Consider the following 20692-nt stretch of genomic DNA (forward strand, 5'->3'; position numbering starts at 1 on the left):
ACATTTCACTTTGCTTTTTCAACCTAGCAATTATTTCTTTTGATATTCTGGCTGGTTTTTCTTGTTTTACAGTAGGTGCAAGGGCAGTGTTTGCAATAGTTTCAATGCCTTCATCATTATTCATTCGAAATATCTGTGTTAGGAATGTTTTGCAGCACACCAAAACAATTGGACAGTTCTAGTTCAAAGTTTTGATGATATATATATATATATATATATATATATGATTTCTGAAGCCTGCAGGTTAAGTTGTTGAAATGTGTATGAACACCAGATCATCTGTGTAAGCTGTACGATGGCTGAATGAATGCTTGTGACCAGTTCAAAAAAAAAAAAAGTGTGTATATCTTAGTATGTTTTGTCTATATTTAGATGGTAACTGTGTTATATCTTTTTGAAAAGTGATTGATTTAAGATGGCATATGAGAGAGAAAGTAATATCATGCAGTGTATATTTGTGTGAGAGAGAGAACAAGTGAACAATCACCAAGAAAGAGAAGAATGATGATATCCAGCTCAGGACCCTGGATGTGCCAAGCCCATACTCACCACATGTGAGCCTCTGGGGTTAAGGCATGGTGTGGATCTGTTGACACTGACTGCAGCTGGTATGGCCAGTGTGGGATTTTTTATCATAGTGCAATGTTTCCCCCCCCCATATAGTGCACTCTTATCCTATTACTTTACTCCCCTTCCAAATCCACTTCACCTTATCTCCCATCCAAACATTTTGTTTGGTGGACCCTGCCACCCCAAATCTTTCTCTGTTTTTAACAGCCCTCCTCTGTGGAGGATAGGCTCCCACTCCAGGGGTATCTTTTTCTGTTTCCAGGTGGAAGGCTCCCTATCATCCACCTTCTTTACCTTCATCTGTACTCCCCTACTCAAACTGTCTTATCAATGCTCCTTTCCAACAAAAACCTTTTTTTAGGGGGTTCTTCCTGGCAAGCTTTGGGGATGCCAGGGTTTGCACCAGCCAGAGAACCTTATACTCTACAATCTGGGGTCTAAGTGGCCAGAGGAACAACATACCAACATAACCCCATACTGCACAGACTACACAACAACTCACACCATCACCTCTACAGAGTTTGTGCTGCAACACAGAGTATGCTATGTGGAGTTGCCACAAGGCAGTAAACACTGTATGTTATGCCCTCTCTCGGCCCTGAGTGCCAAGCGATAGTTACCAAGCGATTTTCCTATGCATTTATGTAGTGTTTCTTCCTAGTGTGAATACTAGTTTATTTTCATAAATCATCCTCCGCTCGCAACGTCACTGCTCTGATCACTTGGTCACTGGTTTGCATCGCTCCTGCCGGAAAGAGCTACTTCCCCAGGGCTAAAAGGAATTAGCATGAAATTTGATAATTACCCTCTAATTGAGCCTAGATGCTCATCATGTTCTAAATTAAATGACGCTGGCCATGAAAAGACTGCATACTGGCACAGAGAAACAAGAATGCCCATCTTTCACTCCTTATTTAACAAATGCATGAGTACTCCCCATTTCTCACACAGAAGTGCTTGGAAAGCTCAGCAGGTTTGCCTAAAATGGTGAAAAGACCAGAAATTTGCTTGAAAGTGTGAGTTGTAAGCAATCAGTGACTCTGCTAAAGCTCTCAACCTTTGGTGGTATACCCATGCAAGTTACCCCACATGCAACACTAAATACCTCCAAAGGGGTAATTGCAGAGTGGGATTTGATCAATGTCATGGAAGATTAACTGGTCCAAGAATTAAAAGAACAAAAAGTCACACAAGCTATGTGGATTATGATCAGAAAAGGTGGTCAGCTTGTTAAAGCCAGCTATATTAATTGCTGGCTTTAACACAAAATTAAAAAATTTAGGCACTCTCGAACTGTCTGCTGAGGGGATGCAGTGAGCCCAAACTGTAGGTCAAAATCACACAAAATGGAATGCGATGTTGAAACACAACATTGGCCAAATTGTCAAGTCCAACATGCCACTTATTCAAAGTCCTGCAAACTATGGAAAACAGGGAAAATAATCCAAAAAAAAAGTAGAGCAGAAAGTCACTTACGAGGAGGCAAGGAAACAAATTATTCCTACTACACCAAAACATACCTGGGCAGCAGCGGCACAAACTGATGTGTCAGTTCCCCCAGCCATGTCTATTGCAGATTGGGCCCGAGAATTATTCACAACTTCACAGCAATCTCCTAAGGAACGGTATATAATAGATAGTGAAAACAACCCACCAATTACAGTACCACCAACTGCATCTGTCTTCAACAGAAGCCATAAAAATTTAAAAAAAAGTTCCAGTGAAGAATCTTCAGCCAAATTTAATGAATATGTATACAGATGAGAGCATATATCAGGTATATCAGGCTTAGTGTCGAAGTTTGTAGATGATACAAAGGTTGGCAGGGTTGATAATGACAGTAATGGCAGTGTGCTACTGTAACAGGATCTAGAAAATTTGGGCAGATGGGCTGAGAAGTGGCAACTCAAGTTTAACATTGACAAATGCAAAGTACTGCATATGGGTGGAAGTAACCCCAGAGAAACGTACCAACTGTGTGGTACTACACTTAAGTTGGTAGAAAACGAAAAAGACCTAGGAGTAATTGAGCAGTCAGATATGAAGTTTTCTGAGCAATGCAGCCAGGCTGCAAGAGCAGGTCATGGCGTTTTGTCAATGATATATAGGAATTTTGCTAGCAGGGAAAAGGTGGTGATTATCCCTTTGTATAAGGCAATGGTCAGGCCATGCCTTGAGTACTGTGTACATGTCTGGAGACCTCATTTTAGGAAGGATGTAGATTAGGTGCCTGGTCTCCAGTTGCTGAAAATTGTAGAACTTATAAGTCTTTCTTGGTAAGAGCACCCCTTTGTTCCCCTAACGCAGCATTTCCCAAACTGTGTTCTGCAGAACGCTAGTGTTCCGTGAGATGTAAATAAGTGTACCGCAAAAAAACGTAATTAACAGTTAGAAAACTAAATAAATTTTGCAAATTTGTAGCATACACCACTTCTGTATCATTATAATTTTTAACATTTTTTTTCGGTTATTAATATACTGGCAAAGACTAATAATCAAATAGACAGCAGTGGTGGGCTTTTGTATAGAGAAGTATGCTTAGAAATAATGACATCTACTTTTTCGTAGTGATCTAATATGCCAATTATATGTGATTTAGCCTGGAGTATAGGGGTTGAAGGAGACGAGGAGGAAGCAAACTCATATCATAACTAAACTCACTTCCTTGTATAATTATTTTTTTTGATAATTATTAGTATTTTGAAATATTATTAAAATACTTGACCATGTGGTTGAAAAAAGGAACTTTAAATCGAAAAGCAAAGTACAGTCAGTCCTCATATAATACGAGTTTACACTACACGAATTCGATCACACACGATTTATAAATAGGGGAACAATATCACATATAACACGAACCGAATTCGCTTATGCACGATTCGCCTTTGTGTTTACAAGAAATGGCAGTCGAACGCAGAATCACCCCAACTGAATGCAACACAATAGGAAAGAAGAGAAGATTATGAAAATGTATTTGTTTTTATATCAGTGAAGGGGAAACACATTTCACCATAATAACGTAAAAACCCACACAATTCCAGCTATCAATATTATCGAAAATGCAATTAGATCGCGTTTCTACCAGTTTATAACACATTCCACTAGCAGGAATGCAACTCAAAATTGTTTTTATTGTTTTATGGTAGTAACCCCCAGAAATGTGCTTTAGTAAAATTTGAGCTAGTGAGGTGTTCATAGTGTGTCAATTCTTTTACGGTGTTGTTTATTCAGTTGCTTCACGTGCGCAGCTTTGTTTATGTGTATCATGCATGCTTCCTCATTTTGTAATTGTACTTTATTCCCTAAAAATGAGAAAAATACTTAAAAGGTGTGAAAAGGAAGCATCCTGGTAAAGACACTGCAGATTTAGAGAGAAAAAGAAAAGCAATATCGATAAACAGAGGCGGACTCGGTCAAAAATTCTTACCCGGGAAAATTTGTAGTGGCCTCATACTAGTGTTTATGGCCAAAATCACACTGGCCTCTGGTCGGTCCACCGGGGTTTCCCCGGGAAGGCTTATGGCAAGTCCGCCTCTGTCGATAGAGAAAAAATATGAAATTGTGAAACGCTTTGAGCGAAATGAAAGACCATTTGATATTACATGTGCTACAGGCCTAAATTAGCATTAGTAGAGGCATATGATGCAGGAAAGCAAGCTTATGCAGCATCAGCCAAAAAAAACCAAAAAAAAAAAAAAAACCTATTCCACTCCCTCCGTTTGTTCGAAATACCTGTCCAACTGAGCCTTAAATTTATTTAGGCTATCAACTTCCGCAACAAGGGATGGAAGTCTGTTCCACGAACCAACTACCCGCTGGCTAAAGGCAAATTTCCGCACATCTGTCCTACATCTGTCTTTCCTCAATTTGAATTTTTGCCTTGTCAGGTGATTATGCTGAGCAAGAGGAGAGATCCCATCAGCATTGAGCATGCTCAAACCATTCAAGGCTTTATACACCTCTATCAGATCACCTCGCTGGTGCCTAGTCTCCAGACACTGTAATTTGCAAAACTTAAGCCTTTCTTCGTAAGAGCACCCCTTTGTTCCATTCACTAATCTTGTTGCCCTTCTCTGTACTCGTTCCAGCAGCTCTACATCCTTCTTGAAATGTGACCTCCAGACCTGTATACAGTACTCAAGGTGTGGCCTGACCATTGCCTTATACAAGGGAATAATCACCACCTTATCCCTGCTAGAAAAATTCCTGTATATCATTGACAAGGCACCATGAGCTACTCTTGCAGCCTGTCTGCACTGCTCAGAGAACTTCATATCTGCCTGCACAACCACCCCCAGGTCCTTTTCATTCTCTACCACTGTCAGTGTAGTACCACAGAGTTGATACGTTGCTCTGGGGTTGCTGTTTCCCATATGTAGTTCTTTACAATTATCAATGTTAAACTTCATTTGCCACCTCTCAGCCCATCTGCTCAACTTTTCTAGATCCTATTGCAGCAGTATACTGTCATTAGTATCCTTAACAACCCTGCCAACCTTCGTATCTTCTGCAAACTTGGACATTAAGCTTGATATACCATCATCAATATCATTTATAAATACAGAAAACAACAATGGACCCAATACTGAACCCTGAGGGACTCCACTAATAACATTTGTCCACAATGAGCAGTGTCCATTGATTCCTACTCAACCATCCCTTTATCCATAGTAGCAATTTGCCTCCAATGCCACACTGCTCCAATTTGTGCAACAGTGTCAAAAGCCTTTCTAAGATCCAAATATATGATATCAAAGTTATTCCCTGCATCCAGTTCCTTTGTGAACACATTATAGTATCCAATCAACTTGGTCAGGCAAGACTTCCCTTAACAAAATTTGGGGGCTGGTCACTCACACACTAGCAGGGCTTTTGTGGATTTATTGGATGATTGTTTTCTACATCAGCATGTTTAGGAGGCAACTAGAGGGAGTAATACTCTTGATTTGATTATCAGCAGTGATTCTTCATGCATTAAGAATCTGCAGATAAATGAACCACTAGGTGGCAGCGATCACAGTGTGCTGAAGTGGGATTTACTCAAAGAGGTAACTACCATTAGGGGTAAAGGGAAGGGTTATTGCTTCCGTAAAGGCGACTATGATGGACTGAGACAGTATTTAAATTCTATACAGTGGGACCAGCTGATGATGTTGCCAACAGCAAATTCAAAATGGGAAGCATTCAAAGAATTAATCTTGGAAGCTACTAGGCTTTACATACCAACTAGGAAATATTGTTCAAGGTTTAGGCCAAAATGGATGTCAGATGAACTAATGAGGCATATAGCAGAGAAAAAAAATGCATGGGATACTTACAAATTAACACATGACACAGAAGCCTATGATAGATACAAGTTGATATGCAACCAAGTTACAAAGGAGGTTAGGCAGGCGAAGGCAGATTACGAGAAATCCTTGGCAAGGGATGCAAAGAAAAACAGCAAAGAGTTCTTTACTTATGTAAACTCTAGAAGGAAGTGGATGAATCAGATTGGTCCACTTGATATTGATGGGTCAACTGTTGATGAGCCTGCTCAGGTAGCTAACAAACTAAATGAATATTTTGCATCGACATTCACACATGAGGAGTTATTCAGCGAGGGGAATGCCAGAGGTGTATTCAAATCTAGCAGTATGCTACAGAATCTTGAAATAACTGGGAGTAAAGTGGAGGAGAAACTGTTGAAGATAAACACAAGAAAAGCACCTGGGGTGGATGGGATCTATCTAGTTAGTATTAGTAACGGCCGCATGGTGCAAGAAAACCTATGGCTTATGCTGCACCAGCCAAAAAAAAAAAAAATCCGAACAAAACAATGATAAAAACAAAAAATAAATAAATAAATAAATAACTAAATAATAATAATTAATAAATAAAAAAAAATAAAATAAATAAAAAGGAAATTAAACCTATCATCCTATGCGCTTCCCTTACCCGAAAGTACTATCCAGATGGCCTTTGAATTTCCCCAAACTGTCGGCCTCTACCACCCATGAAGGCAACTTATTCCAGTAATTTATAACTCGCTGGCTAAAATAGAACTTCCTGCAGTCCAATCTAAACATTTCCCCCCGTAACTTGAATTTATGTCCCCTAGTTCTAGCATCATTTATAATCTTGAAAATTTTGTCCTCATTCATTTTACTGATGCCTCTCAGAGCCTTAAACACCTCAATCAAATCTCCTCTAAGGTGTCTAGTTTCCAAACTCTGCAACCCACATATTCGAAGTCTTTCTTCATAAGGACGCCCTTTTGCCGATCTCACCAGGCGAGTTATATTAAAGGAGGCAGCAAAGGAAGTAAGCAAACACTTAGCCATAATTATGAGAGCTTCCTTGGACTCAGGGGAGGTACCCATAGACTGGAAATGTGCAAATGTGACTCCAATTCACAAAGGAGGATCAAAGGCTGACACAAGTAATTATAGACCTGTGAGCTTAACTTCTGTTCCAGGAAAATTAATGGAGGCGCTGGTTAAAGAAGCACTGCAGGATCATTTAGACAAGACTTCAGTTATAGCTCGGACATAGCATGGTTTTGTTAAGGGGAAGTCTTACTGACCAATTTGATTGGATATTATGATGCAGTCACAAAAGAACTGGATGCAGGGAATAGCTTTGATATTATATACTTGGATCTTAGAAAGGGTTTTGATACTGTTGCACATGGAAGACTGCTACACAAATTGGAGCAGTGTGACATTGGAGGCAAATTGCTGCTATGGATAAAGGCGTGGTTGAGGGGGAGAAGACAGAGAGTGGTAATCGATGGACACTGCTCATCGTGGACTAATGTTATTAGTGGAGTCCCTCAGGGCTCAGTGTTGGGTCCATTATTGTTTTCTGTATTTATAAATGATATTGATGATGGTATATCAAGCTTAATGTCCAAGTTTGCAGACGATACAAAGGTTGGCAGGGTTGTCAAGGACACTACTGACACTATGCTGCCCCCAACAGGATCTGGAAAGGTTGAGCAGATGGGCCGAGAGGTGGCAAATGAAGTTTAACATTGACAAATGTAAAGTACTACACATGGGAAACAGCAACCCCAGAGCAATGTATCAACTCTATGGTACTACACTGATAGTGGTAGAGGATGAAAGGAACTTGGGGGTGGTTGTGCAGGCAGATATGAAGTTCTCTGAGCAGTGCAGACGGGCTGCAAGAGTAGCTCCTGGAGTATTGTCAATGATAAACAGGAATTTTTCCAGCAGGGATAAGGAGGTGATTATTCCCTTGTATAAGGCAATGGTCAGGCCACACCTAGAGTACTGTATACAGGTCTGGAGGCCTCATTTCAAGAAGGATGTAGAGCTGCTGGAACAAGTACAGAGAAGGGCAACAAGATTAGTGAATGGAACAAAGAGGTGCTCTTACGAAGAAAGGCTTAAGTTTTGCAAATTACAGTGTCTGGAGACTAGGCACCAGCGAGGTGATCTTTAACTAGTGCCTTCATTAATTTTCCTGGAGCAGAAGTTAAACTAACAGGTCTATAATTACTTGTGTTGCCCTTTGATCCTCTTTTGTAAATTGGGGTCACATTTGCACATCTTCAGTCCATTGGTTCCTCCCCTGAGTCCAAAGAAGCTCTCATAATTATGGCTAAGGGTTTGCTTAGCTTTCCTTTGCTGCCTCCTTTAATATAACTTGATAGATCCCGTCCACCCCGGGTGCCTCTTTTATGTTTATCTTCAACAATTTCTCTTTCACTTTCCTCTCAGTTATTACAAAATTATCCAGCTCACTGCCAGAGTTTAACTCACCTCTGGCATTTCCCTCTCTGAATAACTACTCATGGGTGAATGTAGATGCAAAATATTCATTTAGTTTGTTAGCTACCTGAGCAGGATCATCAACAGTTGAACCATCAAGATCCAGTGGACCAATCTGATTTATCGCTTTCCTTTTACAGATTACATAGGTAAAGAATTCTTTGCATGCTTTTCCAATGATTTCTCATAATCTGTCTTTGCCTGCCTAATAAAGGAGGCAGCAAAGGAAGTAAGCAAACCCTTAGCCATAATTATGAGAGCTTCATTGGACTCAAGGGAGGTACCCATAGACTGGAGATGTGCAAATGTGACCCCAATTCACAAAGAAAGATCAAAGGCTGACACAAGTAATTATAGATCTGTGAGTTTAACTTCTGTTCCATAAAATTAATGGAGGCACTGGTTAAAGAAGCACCGCAGGATCATCTAGACAAAACTTCAGTTATAGCTCGGACACTGCATGGTTTTGTTAAGGAGAAGTCTTGCCTGACCAAATTGATTGGATACTATGATGCAGTCACAAAAGAACTGGATGCAGGGAATAACTTTGATATTATATAGTTGGATCTAAGAAAGGCTTTTGATACTGTTGCACATGGAAAATTGCTGCTATCGAGAAAGGGTTGGTTGAGGGGGAGAAGACGAGTGGTAATCAATGGACACTGCTAATCGTGGACTAATATTATTAGTCGAGTTCCTCAGAGTTCAGTGTTGGGTCCATTATTGTTTTCGGTATTTATAAATAATATTGATGATGGTATATCAAGCTTAATGTCCAAGTTTGCAGATGATCCAAAAGTTGGCAGGGTTGTTAAGGACACTACTGAAGCTATGCTGCTGCAACAGGATCTGGAAAGGTTGAGCAGATGGGCTGAGAGGTGGCAAATGAAGTTTAACATTGACAAATGTAAAGTACTTCATATGGGAAACAGCAACCCCAGAGGAAGGTATCAACTCTGTGGTACTACACTGACAGTGGTAGAGAATGAAAGGGACCTGGGGGTGGTTGTGCAGGCAGATATGAAGTTCTCTGAGCAGTGCAGACGGGCTGCAAGAGTAGCTCATTGTGTCTTATCAATGAGATACAGGAATTTTTCTAGCAGGGATAAGGAGGTGATTATTCCCTTGTATAAGGCAATGGTCGGGCCACACCCTGACTACTGTATACAGATATTGAGGCCTGATTTCAAGAAGGGCGTAGAGCTGCTGGAGCGAGTACAGAGAAGGGCAACAAGGTTAGTGAATGGAACAAAGGGTTGCTCTTTCGAAGAAAGGCATAAGTTTTGCAAATTACAGTGTCTGGAGACTAGGCACTGGCGAGATGATCTGATAGAGGTGTATAAAGGGTACTAGGAAAGTTTTGCAATATGACGCAACAATGAATCACAGGAAGCTGCTTGTTGCTGCATGTTGAGACATGTTCATACGTGCATAGTAGCCGCCGCGCCAGGTCGATGGGCTCAGTTATTCATTAGTAGTGAGAGTGTAAAGTGCTTGCGATGGCATCGTGGTCACGAAATGAGATAAGGACAGTTTTGCGATATAATTTCATGCGTGGTTTAACCATAGACCAGTGCTTAGAAGAAATGACTCTTGCACTAGATGATGATTGTCAACATCATACAACGATATTCAGCTGGTATAGAGAATTCCAAAGGGGAAATTTCACTCTGGAGGATTCTGAGAGGCCGGGAAGGCCACGAACGTCAGTTACGGAGGAAAACGTTACTGCTGTGAGGAAAATGCTTGACGAAAACAGGCGAGTGACCTACCAACAGATAGAGGATACTTTGGGCCTAAATGCACCAGCAATTCGTTCGATTCTGCAAGATCATTTGCACGTGAAGAAACTTTGTTCTCTCTGGGTGCCGCATCAACTGACTGAAGAGCAGATGACACGACGTGTGACTTGGTGCTGGGAGATGTTAAAAAAGTTTGATAAGGGACAATCTCGGTATGTGAACAACATCGTGATAGGTGACGAGACTTGGCTGTACTATTACGATCTGCCGACCAAGGCTCAAAACAAAGTTTGGGTCCTTGATGATGACGACACACCCGTAATTGTCAGAAAATCCCGATCTGTAAAGAAGAAAATGATAGCTGTATTTTTCAAATTGAGTGGAATTGTGGAACGTGTCGTTTTGGACACGCAGAAGACAGTCACAGCTAAGTGGTATACTGAACAATGCCTGCCTAAAGTCATTGGATCTATGAAGAACCTGCGGCCAAAGTCAAGAATGGACACCTGGTACCTCCATCACGATAATGCTCCAGCTTAGTGCGCCAAAGCCTGCACTGAATATTTGACCACGACAGGACTGAAACTTCTCGAGCACCCTCCCTACAGTTCAGACCTTGCTCCCTGCAACTTTGCACTGTTCCCGCATGTGAAAATGAAGCTAAAAGGGAGGCGGTTTTCCAGTGATGAGGACCTTCTACGGGCTTGGGACAACGAGTGTGCTTTACTCCCTAGTGAAACTTGGCAGAACTGGTTTAAAGATTGGTTTCGGAGGATGGAGAGGTGTATTGAATGTAGAGGAAATTACTTTGAAAAAATTAAATAAACAAAGCTGTATTGCAAAACTTTCCTAGTACCCTTTGTATAAAGCCTTGAATGGTTTGAGCATGCTCAATGCTGATGGGATTCTGCCTCTTGCTCAGAATAATCACCTGAGAGGGCATAAATTCAAATTGAGGAAAGACAGATGTAGGATAGATGTGTGGGTAGTTGGTTGGTGGAACAGACTTCCATCCCTTGTTGTGGAAGTTGATAGCCTAAATAAATTTAAGGCTCAGCTGGACAGGTATTTCGAACGAACAGAGGGGTGAAGTGGAAGGTTTTTTTTTTTTTTTTTTCTAGCTGATGCTGCATAAGCTTGCTTTCATGCATCCTATGCCTCTACTAATGCTAATCTCCTTTGTAACTTGGTTACAGAGCAGCTTATATCTATCATAGGCTTCCATGTCACCCATTAATTTATATGTATCCCATGCATTTTTCTTCTCTGCCACATGTCTAATTAGTTCATCTGACATCCATTTAAGCAATATTTCTTGAACAATATTTCTTAGTTGGTATGTAAAGCCTAGTAGCTTCCAAGATAAATTCTTTGAATGCTTCCCATCTTGAATTTGATGTTGGTAAAACAATTTTTCCCACCGTATAGAGTTTAAATACTGTCTCAGACCACCCTAGTGACCTTTACGAAAGCAAAAACCCTTCCCTTTTTCCCTGATTGTAGTTACCTCTTTGAGTACATCTCACTTCAGCACACTGCCACCCAGTGGTTCCTTTATATGCAGATTCTTATTGCATGAAGAATCACTACTGATAATCAGATCAAGAGTATTCCTCCCTCCAGTTGCCTCCCGAACATGCTGATGTAGAAAACAGTCATCTAATAAATCCACAAAAGCCTTGGTAGTGTGTGAGTGACCAGCCCCCAAATTCCAGTCAATATCTGGGAAATTAAAATCTCCCATTATAAGACTCTCTGATTTACTGGCCCACTCAATTTACCTGTACAGTTCCTTATTATACTCATCAGAGTCATTAGGCCTATAGCACACTCCTACTCTCAATTTTGATCTCCCAATGCTTATGTCACACCAAACTGACTCAACACTGCACTGTCCAGCGATGTCAACTGGCTTCACTTCCTTGGATTTTGTGTGTTTCTTAACTAATAGTATATCCCCTCCTCCATTCCTATCTTGTCTCTCCTTCCTGTACACATTATACTCCCCAAATTCCAGTTCTGCATTCCTTATATCTGTGTGACACCACCTCTCTAATATCCCAACAATATCTGCCATTGATGTCGTGACCAGCACTTCAAATTCATCAAATTTATTTGCTATACTTCTAGTATTGGTGTATATGCAGGTATACATGCACCTGTTCCTACTCTTAGTTACCCCAACACAGCCTATGTATTTACTTGCTCCATGCTGACTCCCAGCAGTTCTTGAAATCCCCAGCAACTTTCTCTCTATGCTGCTTGCTCATTCCAATAGAAGCAGTGCAAGAATCACTTTCACCTCTGCCAGTGGCCACTGTTAATCTATTAGTCCTTGTATCCCACCCCAAGCTAGCAGTTTTCCGACCTGCCTTACACTGCATCTATAGCATCAGCAAATTCTAACCCTTGAGCCTCGCACGATCTTTCCAGGGCCGAATTGATCGACAAGGCTCTCATCATATACTCTCTCCTATCGTGTCTGGGCAGAATTGCAGGCACTTTCAAATTCAACCCTAATTACGGCTTTTTTTTTAAACAATGACCTGTACTTGTTAAGTAATTCTGCCAGTCTATATATAGGGGTACGATTTCGCAAATAACACGAACCGAATTTGTTATGCATTATTCAACCTTGCATTTACAAGAAATGGCAGTTGAATGCGGCGGAATCACCCCGGCTGAACACAAACTTAATGCATTGTTTACTCAGTTTCTATGTGCGTGCTGCTTTCTTTGTGCGTATGAAGCATGCCTTTTTAATTTTGCTTTTTTTTTTATACTCTAATAATGCTTTATTCCTTAAAAATGAGTAAAATACTTAAAAAGTATGAAAAGGAAGCATGCTCTGGTGGAGATACTGCAGATTCAGAGAGCAAAAGAAAATATTTTCAAAAAATATGAAATTGTGAAATGCTTTGAGCGGAATGAAAGAACATGTGATAGTGCATGCTACAGGCCTAAATGAGGCAACACTGAGAACAATTAGAAAGAACAGAGAGAAAATAAAAGCAACTTTTATAGAAGGAACAACTCAATGTAACAAAATCCATTACATCAAGACAAAGAATTGGAAGAGATGCTACGTCTGTTATCTGTTTGGATAGAAGATCAAACAAAGAACAGATCAAGAACAAGTTTGCAAATGATAAAAGAAAAATAATTAGCAATATTTTATTATGTAATAATCATAATAAAAATATGTATTTTATTATAATTATTAATTGTGTTTGGTAATGTTTTTGTTATAAATGTATCTTCAGTGGTCAGCACCTAACCCTATTTTTCCCATAAGGCCTGTTATTTATATTGCACAAAGATTTCTTGTTGTTATACGAGGACTGACTGTAACTGGAGATCAGCATTTAAAGAATTGGTAGTGGATATTTGAGAAATTGAAGCTGGTTGTGCAGGTAAAATTTTTCAAACTGGAAGATAGAATTTCTTTATGCTCTCATCAGCAAAACTGATTATAGGATTTCCAGTCAGTGGAAGATCATTAATATTCAAGAGGAAAAGAGTGGGAGAAAGAAATGTACTTTGGGAAACACCAGCATTAGTGGAGAAGTTAGAAGACAGCCATCTACTATCACCCACAGTGAGTGGTCAGAGAGAAAACTGGATATCCAATTTTAAAAAACAGTTGACAACCCATGAGATGGAAGCTTATTTAGAAGAATTTTTTGCCAAAGATGATAAAAAGCCTTTGAAATGTCGAGAGCAATGCTTTAGTTTCACCAAACTTATCCATAGATTTGTAACATAACCCAGTATATCACCAGTTAATTGACACTGGTCCACAGGTATACTGACAGTAATAAAATAAATGCACTTGAAATAACACAGCAAGAAAATGTACTGAATGATTAACCAACTTGTATGTTGTAGATGAAAGTTGAAACTTGCAATTTGGTGAACAGCAAATCATACTACATTTATTGAGTGCTGCACTGCACAGCCAGTCAGGAAATTTGTTGACTGTACTAGGTTTGTTACCCTATACAATTCTTCTGATCTGACGTAACCTTTTTCACTTGTTTGTCTCTAGCTCGGAGGGTTTGTATAGTCATGGTACTTGCATATACCTCTACCCTTACGATAAAGATTGTTAATTTTTTATTTTTTTTTATCACATACTGTTATCCACATGGTAACAGTAACAGCATATTCAGCATTCAAGAAACACACTCCCAGTATTTAGATATCAGCAAACTAACATGTAGATTAGCGCAAAAGCATCATTTTAACGTAGCCATCTACCAAAGTAGTTAAATTAATTAATTAAATTGGCATCGTTTTGGTTATATCCCATATTATGAATGCCTTCACAACAAGTTGCCATGGTATTGTACTACTTCGAATAAATAATACTTCACCAGTGGAGAAGACTACAGCAGGCCCCCGTTATAACGCGGTTCGCTATACGCTGATTCGCTATAACGCTGTTATTATATTATAACCCGTGTCTGACTATAACGCTGTCACAGATCACTATAACGCTCTTTTACAGATTACATTTTTGACATATTTAACGAAATCGTTTCATTTGGAGTCGATGGAGTCGATAGCTTGAAAATGAATAGCAAAACAGCATTAAAACGTTTCCCACGCCGACTTGAGAAATTTTCCCACGCTCAGTGAAAATTTCTCGCACGCTAATTTAATTTCAGTACAGTGACTTGTTACGTAGTTCCTAGATCAACATTTTAAAAAATGAGAAGTATATTGCTTGTAATATTTGCGTTATATGCATTTATCCGAAGTCTAGTCATCACTCAGTACCGTATTAGACAACGTGCGAAACGGACAGTTTACTTGAACATTGTATCATAATTAATGCAACCAACGCAGTTACATTTTCGAAGAATGAAAAAAGAATGAAAAATCAACAACGTCTGAGCACAGTACGAAGACTATAAATGTAAGAAAAAGACTGAATTTGAAAATTAGACGTTTTGAAGCGAATCGATTCCGGTCAACGACAAGCGGATGTGTGCCATAATTTAGGACTTGCAACTTTAACTGTAAGAACAATTATAAAAAAATAAAGAATTAATTTTTGCAGCGGGAAAAGTAGCTGTTCCACTGCAAGCAACTAGGGCTAGGCTGGCTATTAGGATTGAAATGGAAAGACTTTAATTTTATTGAAGATAATGTCCAATGCAGAATTCAGTTAAGTTAAATATTAACAAAAAAAAAAAAAAAAAAAAAAAAAAAAAAGAGAGAGAGAGAGATTAGCCAGATCAAGGAGCTGAAACTTTCAAAAAAGAACTTGTTAAAATTATTGAAGAGGGGTATTATGTGTTATACTTCTCAACAAGTTTTTAACATAGATGAAGAGGACTTTTGTGGAAACGAATGCCTAAAAGAAGTTTCATATTGAAAGAAGAAAAAACATGCCAAGTTTCAAAGCGGCGAAGGATCAGTTGACGTTATTGTTGGGTGGTAACGCTGCGGGCCATTTAAAATTAATACCCCTTTTAGTTTATTTGGAAGAGGGCTAAAGTTCAACTCAAAATCCACACATTTTTCATGATTAAATTCAATCAATTAAATTCATTATTTTAATTGGAATTTTAAGTTTACTTTTGATACGCAAGTAGTTACCACATAATTATACGTATGTAATGCAGAATATTTTATATGTGCAAATATTTGAATATTAAATATTTTGACCGACATTTGTGCATCTTTTCATTACCGTTTATTATTGATTAGGAAATATCCTATGGCACCGACCGCAGCTCACAAATACATATGTTACCTTATGGGAAAGCGGCGCTCGCTTAGCGCGGATTCACTTAGCGCTCTGTTTTTCCGGAACGAATGATCAGTGTTAAGCGGGGGTCACCTGTACTGTTATTTATTCTCAGCAGATACCACCACCCAGACGGCACCGTTTCAAAGCTTGTTGGCTTCTTCGGTGGGCGGGCAGGTACCCTGGTGTTGCAATAGTGACAACCCAGTTATGAAGTATAACTTCACAATATGAGAGATGCCTGATGGTATGCACAATATGAGATATAACCAAAACGATGCCAATTTAATTAATTAATTTAACTACTTTGGTAGATGGCTACACTAAAATGATGCTTTAGCACTAACCTACATGTTAGTCATTCTACCTCGTAGCATTGAGGCCTTTGCCCTTAAATATTTTATAGTCTATCACTGCACACCATCAGGCATCTCTCATATTGTGAAGTTATACTTCATAACTGGGTTGTCACTATTACAACACCAGGGTACCTGCCCACCCACCGAAGGGAAGTCAACAATCTTTGAAATGGTGCCGTCTGGGTGGTGGTATCCGCTGAGAATAAATAACAGTAGTCTTCTCCACTGGTGAAGTGTTATTTATTCGAAGTAGTACAATACCATGGCAACTTGTTGTGAAGGCATTCATAATATGGGATATAACCAAAACGACGCCAATTTAATTAATTAATTTAACTACTTTGGTAGATGTCTACATTAAAATGATGCTTTTGCACTAACCTACATGTTAGTCATTCTACCTCGTAGCATGAGGCCTTTGCCCTTAAATATTTTATATCAGTAAACTTATTGGATGCTTTATGTGGAGACAAGTGACACTTGTTTTTTACTTTATTTAATGAGTTGGTCAAATTTTTTTATTTGATTTAATTTTTTTGTGTTTTTCTCATGAAGCTGAAAATTAGACTCAAGCTGTTAAAAAAAAAATTCTCATAAATTTTATTTCAGGTTTCTGGAGAGCCCCTAATTCGTAGATCAGATGACACTGCTGAAGTTTTGAAGAAACGGCTGGAAACCTATCACAAGCAAACTTCTCCACTTGTTGATTACTATCAGAAGATGGGAATACATACAAGAGTTGATGCTTCTGAGAAACCTGGAATTGTTCATGAAAAAATCAAAGAAGCATTTAAAAAGGCAAAAACTAAAGATTTTGTCTATTTTGTCTGACTGACTTCACAGTTTTTTTATCAATACAAAAAAAAAAAAAAAAAAAAAACCTCCAAGCAGGGCACAAAAAATATAAATTTTAAAATCAAGTTGAATTCTTTGGACACCATATTTATTGCTATTACGCTAAATATTGTACAGTAATAGGAATAAACATGCTTTTGCATAAGAAATGATAAAGTAATCAATCTGTGGTATGTTTTCTCATTAAATAATCAGATCTATCATATTATTAGGATTATCATTAATAATGTGTTTATTAATAATGAATTTAATTTCAGTTAATTACTAATTCAAATTAGTAATTAATTGGAATCAGTGATGATTCTAACCAACAAAAAATTTGGTTTAATTTAATCCCTACTGCCTTTTCACATTTCCTTAAATAAGAAGTTATGGACCAATTTTTTTTTTTTTTTTTTACTTTATTTCGGGATTTTTGTTAATCTTTTTCCAGAGGCAAAACAGTATTATTGACCTTTGATACATTATGTTAGAATATATTACTTTGTACAATCATATATAGTTAGCCTTATTCTGAATGCAGACCATATTCTTAAAAAGATGCCCATGATAATTTACTTGCTTATTTTCTTTCATTTCTCCCTTGACTTAGAATTTACTCTAATATTGATGTTAATTTATCAGTGTTGATGAACTTGAGTGAGTTTCCAGAAAAATCCATTTCTTAAAAAACAGGCCTAGTTTAATCATCTTTCTCAAACTTTGTATTAGAAAGCTGCCCATTGTGAATTGGTATAAATTTTGTCTTTCTAAAAGTACTTGAAAACTAGGTCAATATACCTAGTTTTCATTACATGTTCAGTCAGAAATTTTTCCTTCCGCACATTGCTTGACTGCTCTTGTTCATTATTCGTTGTCACAAAGTAGCCAGTTTAACAAAAACCAATAAGTCCATCAAGGTAGTGTCCAATGTTTCCAAGTTGTTGAATAATGGATTCATCTGTTTTGATGATGCATTTTCAATAAAAAAATTAAATTGTTTGATTGAAAAGCATCTCTCCATCAAATCATTTCATGCAGGGGCATATTCAGAGGTGGTCAGAGGGGTAATATATCCCCCCCTAACAAAAATTTAGAAATTAAAGAAAAAGAATGCAGGATGTGTTCTAAAAAAACTCAAAAGCCTCGTCAGATGCCCCCCCCCTTACATTGACACCTGGATGTGCCACTGATTTCATGTATAATTCTGCTAAACAGGAGTTTTCACTCCATAATATTTTTATAAAAATTTACAAAGAATGTAAAGAAATTTATTTGAAAAAAATATAAATTATAAACGTCATGCATATATTTAAGATTCTCATTGAAAATTCAAATTAAAAGTTGCAATCTATTTAGTTCCTAAATGCAGAGCATTTCACTCAATCTCTCCCCCCCCACCACCAACTCTTGATAACATTAGCATTAGCATTAGTAGAGGCATTTGATGCAAGAAAGCAAGCTTATGCAGCATCAGCCAAAAAAAAAAAAAAAAACCACTTCCACTTCACCCCTCTGTTCGTTCAAAATACCTGTCCAGCTGAGCCTTAAACTTATTTAGGCTATCAACCTCCACCACAAGGGATGGAAGTCTGTTCCACCAACCAACAACCCGCTGGCTAAAGGCAAATTTCCGCACGTCTATCCTACATCTGTCTTTCCTCAATTTGAATTTATGCCCTCTCAGGTGATTTTTCTGAGCTAGAAGAAGAATCCCATCAGCATTGAGCATGCTTAAACCATTCAAGGCTTTATACACCTCTATCAGATCACCTCGCTGGTGCCTAGTCTCCAGACACTGTAATTTGCAAAACTTAAGCCTTTCTTCGTAAGAGCACCCCTTTGTTCCATTCACTAATCTTGTTGCCCTTCTCTGTACTCGTTCCAGCAGCTCTACATCCTTCTTGAATCGCATTATGGCCTTAGCTGCCAATGCGCCAAAAAAAACCAAACCAATCCTTCTTGAAATGAGGCCTCCAGACCTGTATACAGTACTCTAGGTGTGGCCTGACCATTGCCTTATACAATGGAATAATCACCTCCTTATCCCTGCTGGAAAAATTCCTGTATATCATTGACAATACTCCATGAGCTACTCTTGCAGCCCGTCTGCACTGCTCAGAGAACTTCATATCTGCCTGCACAACCACCCCCAAGTCCCTTTCATTCTCTACCACAGTCAGTGTAGTACCACAGAGTTGATACGTTGCTCTGGGGTTGCTGTTTCCCATATGTAGTACTTTACATTTGTCAATGTTAAACTTCATTTGCCACCTCTCAGCCCATCTGCTCAACCTTTCCAGATCCTGTTGCAGCAGCATAGTGTCAGTAGTGTCCTTGACAACCCTGCCAACCTTTGTATCGTCTGCAAACTTAGACATTAAGCTTGATATACCATCATCAATATCATTTATAAATACAGAAAACAATAATGGACCCAACACTGAGCCCTGAGGGACTCCACTAATAACATTAGTCCACGATGAGCAGTGTCCATTGATTACCACTCTCTGTCTTCTCCCCCTCAACCACCCCTTTATCCATAGCAGCAATTTGCCTCCAATGTCACACTGCTCCAATTTGTGTAGCAGTCTTCCATGTGCAAGACTATATACAAACATTAACATTGTAGTTAATGTTTGTATGGTTAACTCTTGCTGGCCACATGGTAAATTTCTGCAGGCAAGTTATGTTGGTAACTGGCTAGCGTGGCTGACGTTCAGATCCAAAGCAACTCCCTTGGAAATTAAAGGTTATTTACCCAGACTAAGATGCGTTTAGGGCTAAAGCTGTGAGCAAGTTTAGACTATGTACAAAGGGTACTAGGAAAGTTTTGCAATATGACGCAACAATGAATCACAGGAAGCTGCTTGTTGCTGCATTTTGAGACATGTTCATACGTGCATAGTAGCCGCCGCGCCAAGTCGATGGGCTCAGTTATTCATTAGTAGTGAGAGTGTAAAGTGCTTGCGATGCCATCGTGGTCACGAAATGAGAAAAGGACAGTTTTTCGGTATAATTTCGTGCGTGGTTTAACCATAGACCAGTGCTTAGAAGAAATGACTCTTGCACTAGATGATGATTGTCCACATCGTACAATGATATTCAGGTGGTATAGAGAATTCCAAAGGGGAAATTTCACTCTGGAGGATTCTGAGAGGCCGGGAAAGCCACGAACGTCAGTTACGGAGGAAAACGTTACTGCTGTGAAGAAAATGCTTGACGAAAACAGGCGAGTGACCTACCAACAGATAGAGGATACTTTGGGCCTAAATGCACCAGCAATTCGTTCGATTCTGCAAGATCATTTGCACGTGAAGAAACTTTGTTCTCTCTGGGTGCCGCATCAACTGACTGAAGAGCAAGATGACACGACATGTGACTTGGTGCCGGGAGATGTTAAAAAAGTTTGATAAGGGACAATCTCGGTATGTGAACAACATCGTGACAGGTGACAAGACTTGGCTGTACTATTACGATCTGCCGACCAAGGCTCAAAACAAAGTTTGGGTCTTTGGTGATGACGACACACCCGTAATTGTCAGAAAATCCCGATCTGTAAAGAAGAAAATGATAGCTGTATTTTTCAAATCGAGTGGAATTGTGGAATGTGTCGTTTTGGACACGCAGAAGACAGTCACAGCTAAGTGG

The 20692-nt window shown here is 39.0% G+C and overlaps 1 protein-coding gene across 1 annotated transcript in view; it reads left to right on the plus strand.

The window, feature by feature from the left end:
* The window catches only part of Ak2 (Adenylate kinase 2), a 93265-nt gene extending 76188 nt beyond the window's left edge, over positions 1-17077 (plus strand). Inside the window, exon 6 of the mRNA XM_090385422.1 lies at positions 16817-17077. Within this exon, the coding sequence (XP_090241548.1) occupies positions 16817-17038 (222 nt within the window). The 3' untranslated portion in view covers positions 17039-17077. The remainder of the gene's footprint in view (positions 1-16816) is intronic.
* Positions 17078-20692: the final 3615 nt, after the last annotated feature.

Source organism: Mastigoproctus giganteus, chromosome 11 (genome assembly GCF_048544385.1).
Source record: "Mastigoproctus giganteus isolate SK-2022 chromosome 11, ASM4854438v1, whole genome shotgun sequence".
In the NCBI taxonomy this organism is placed as follows: domain Eukaryota; kingdom Metazoa; phylum Arthropoda; class Arachnida; order Uropygi; family Thelyphonidae; genus Mastigoproctus; species Mastigoproctus giganteus.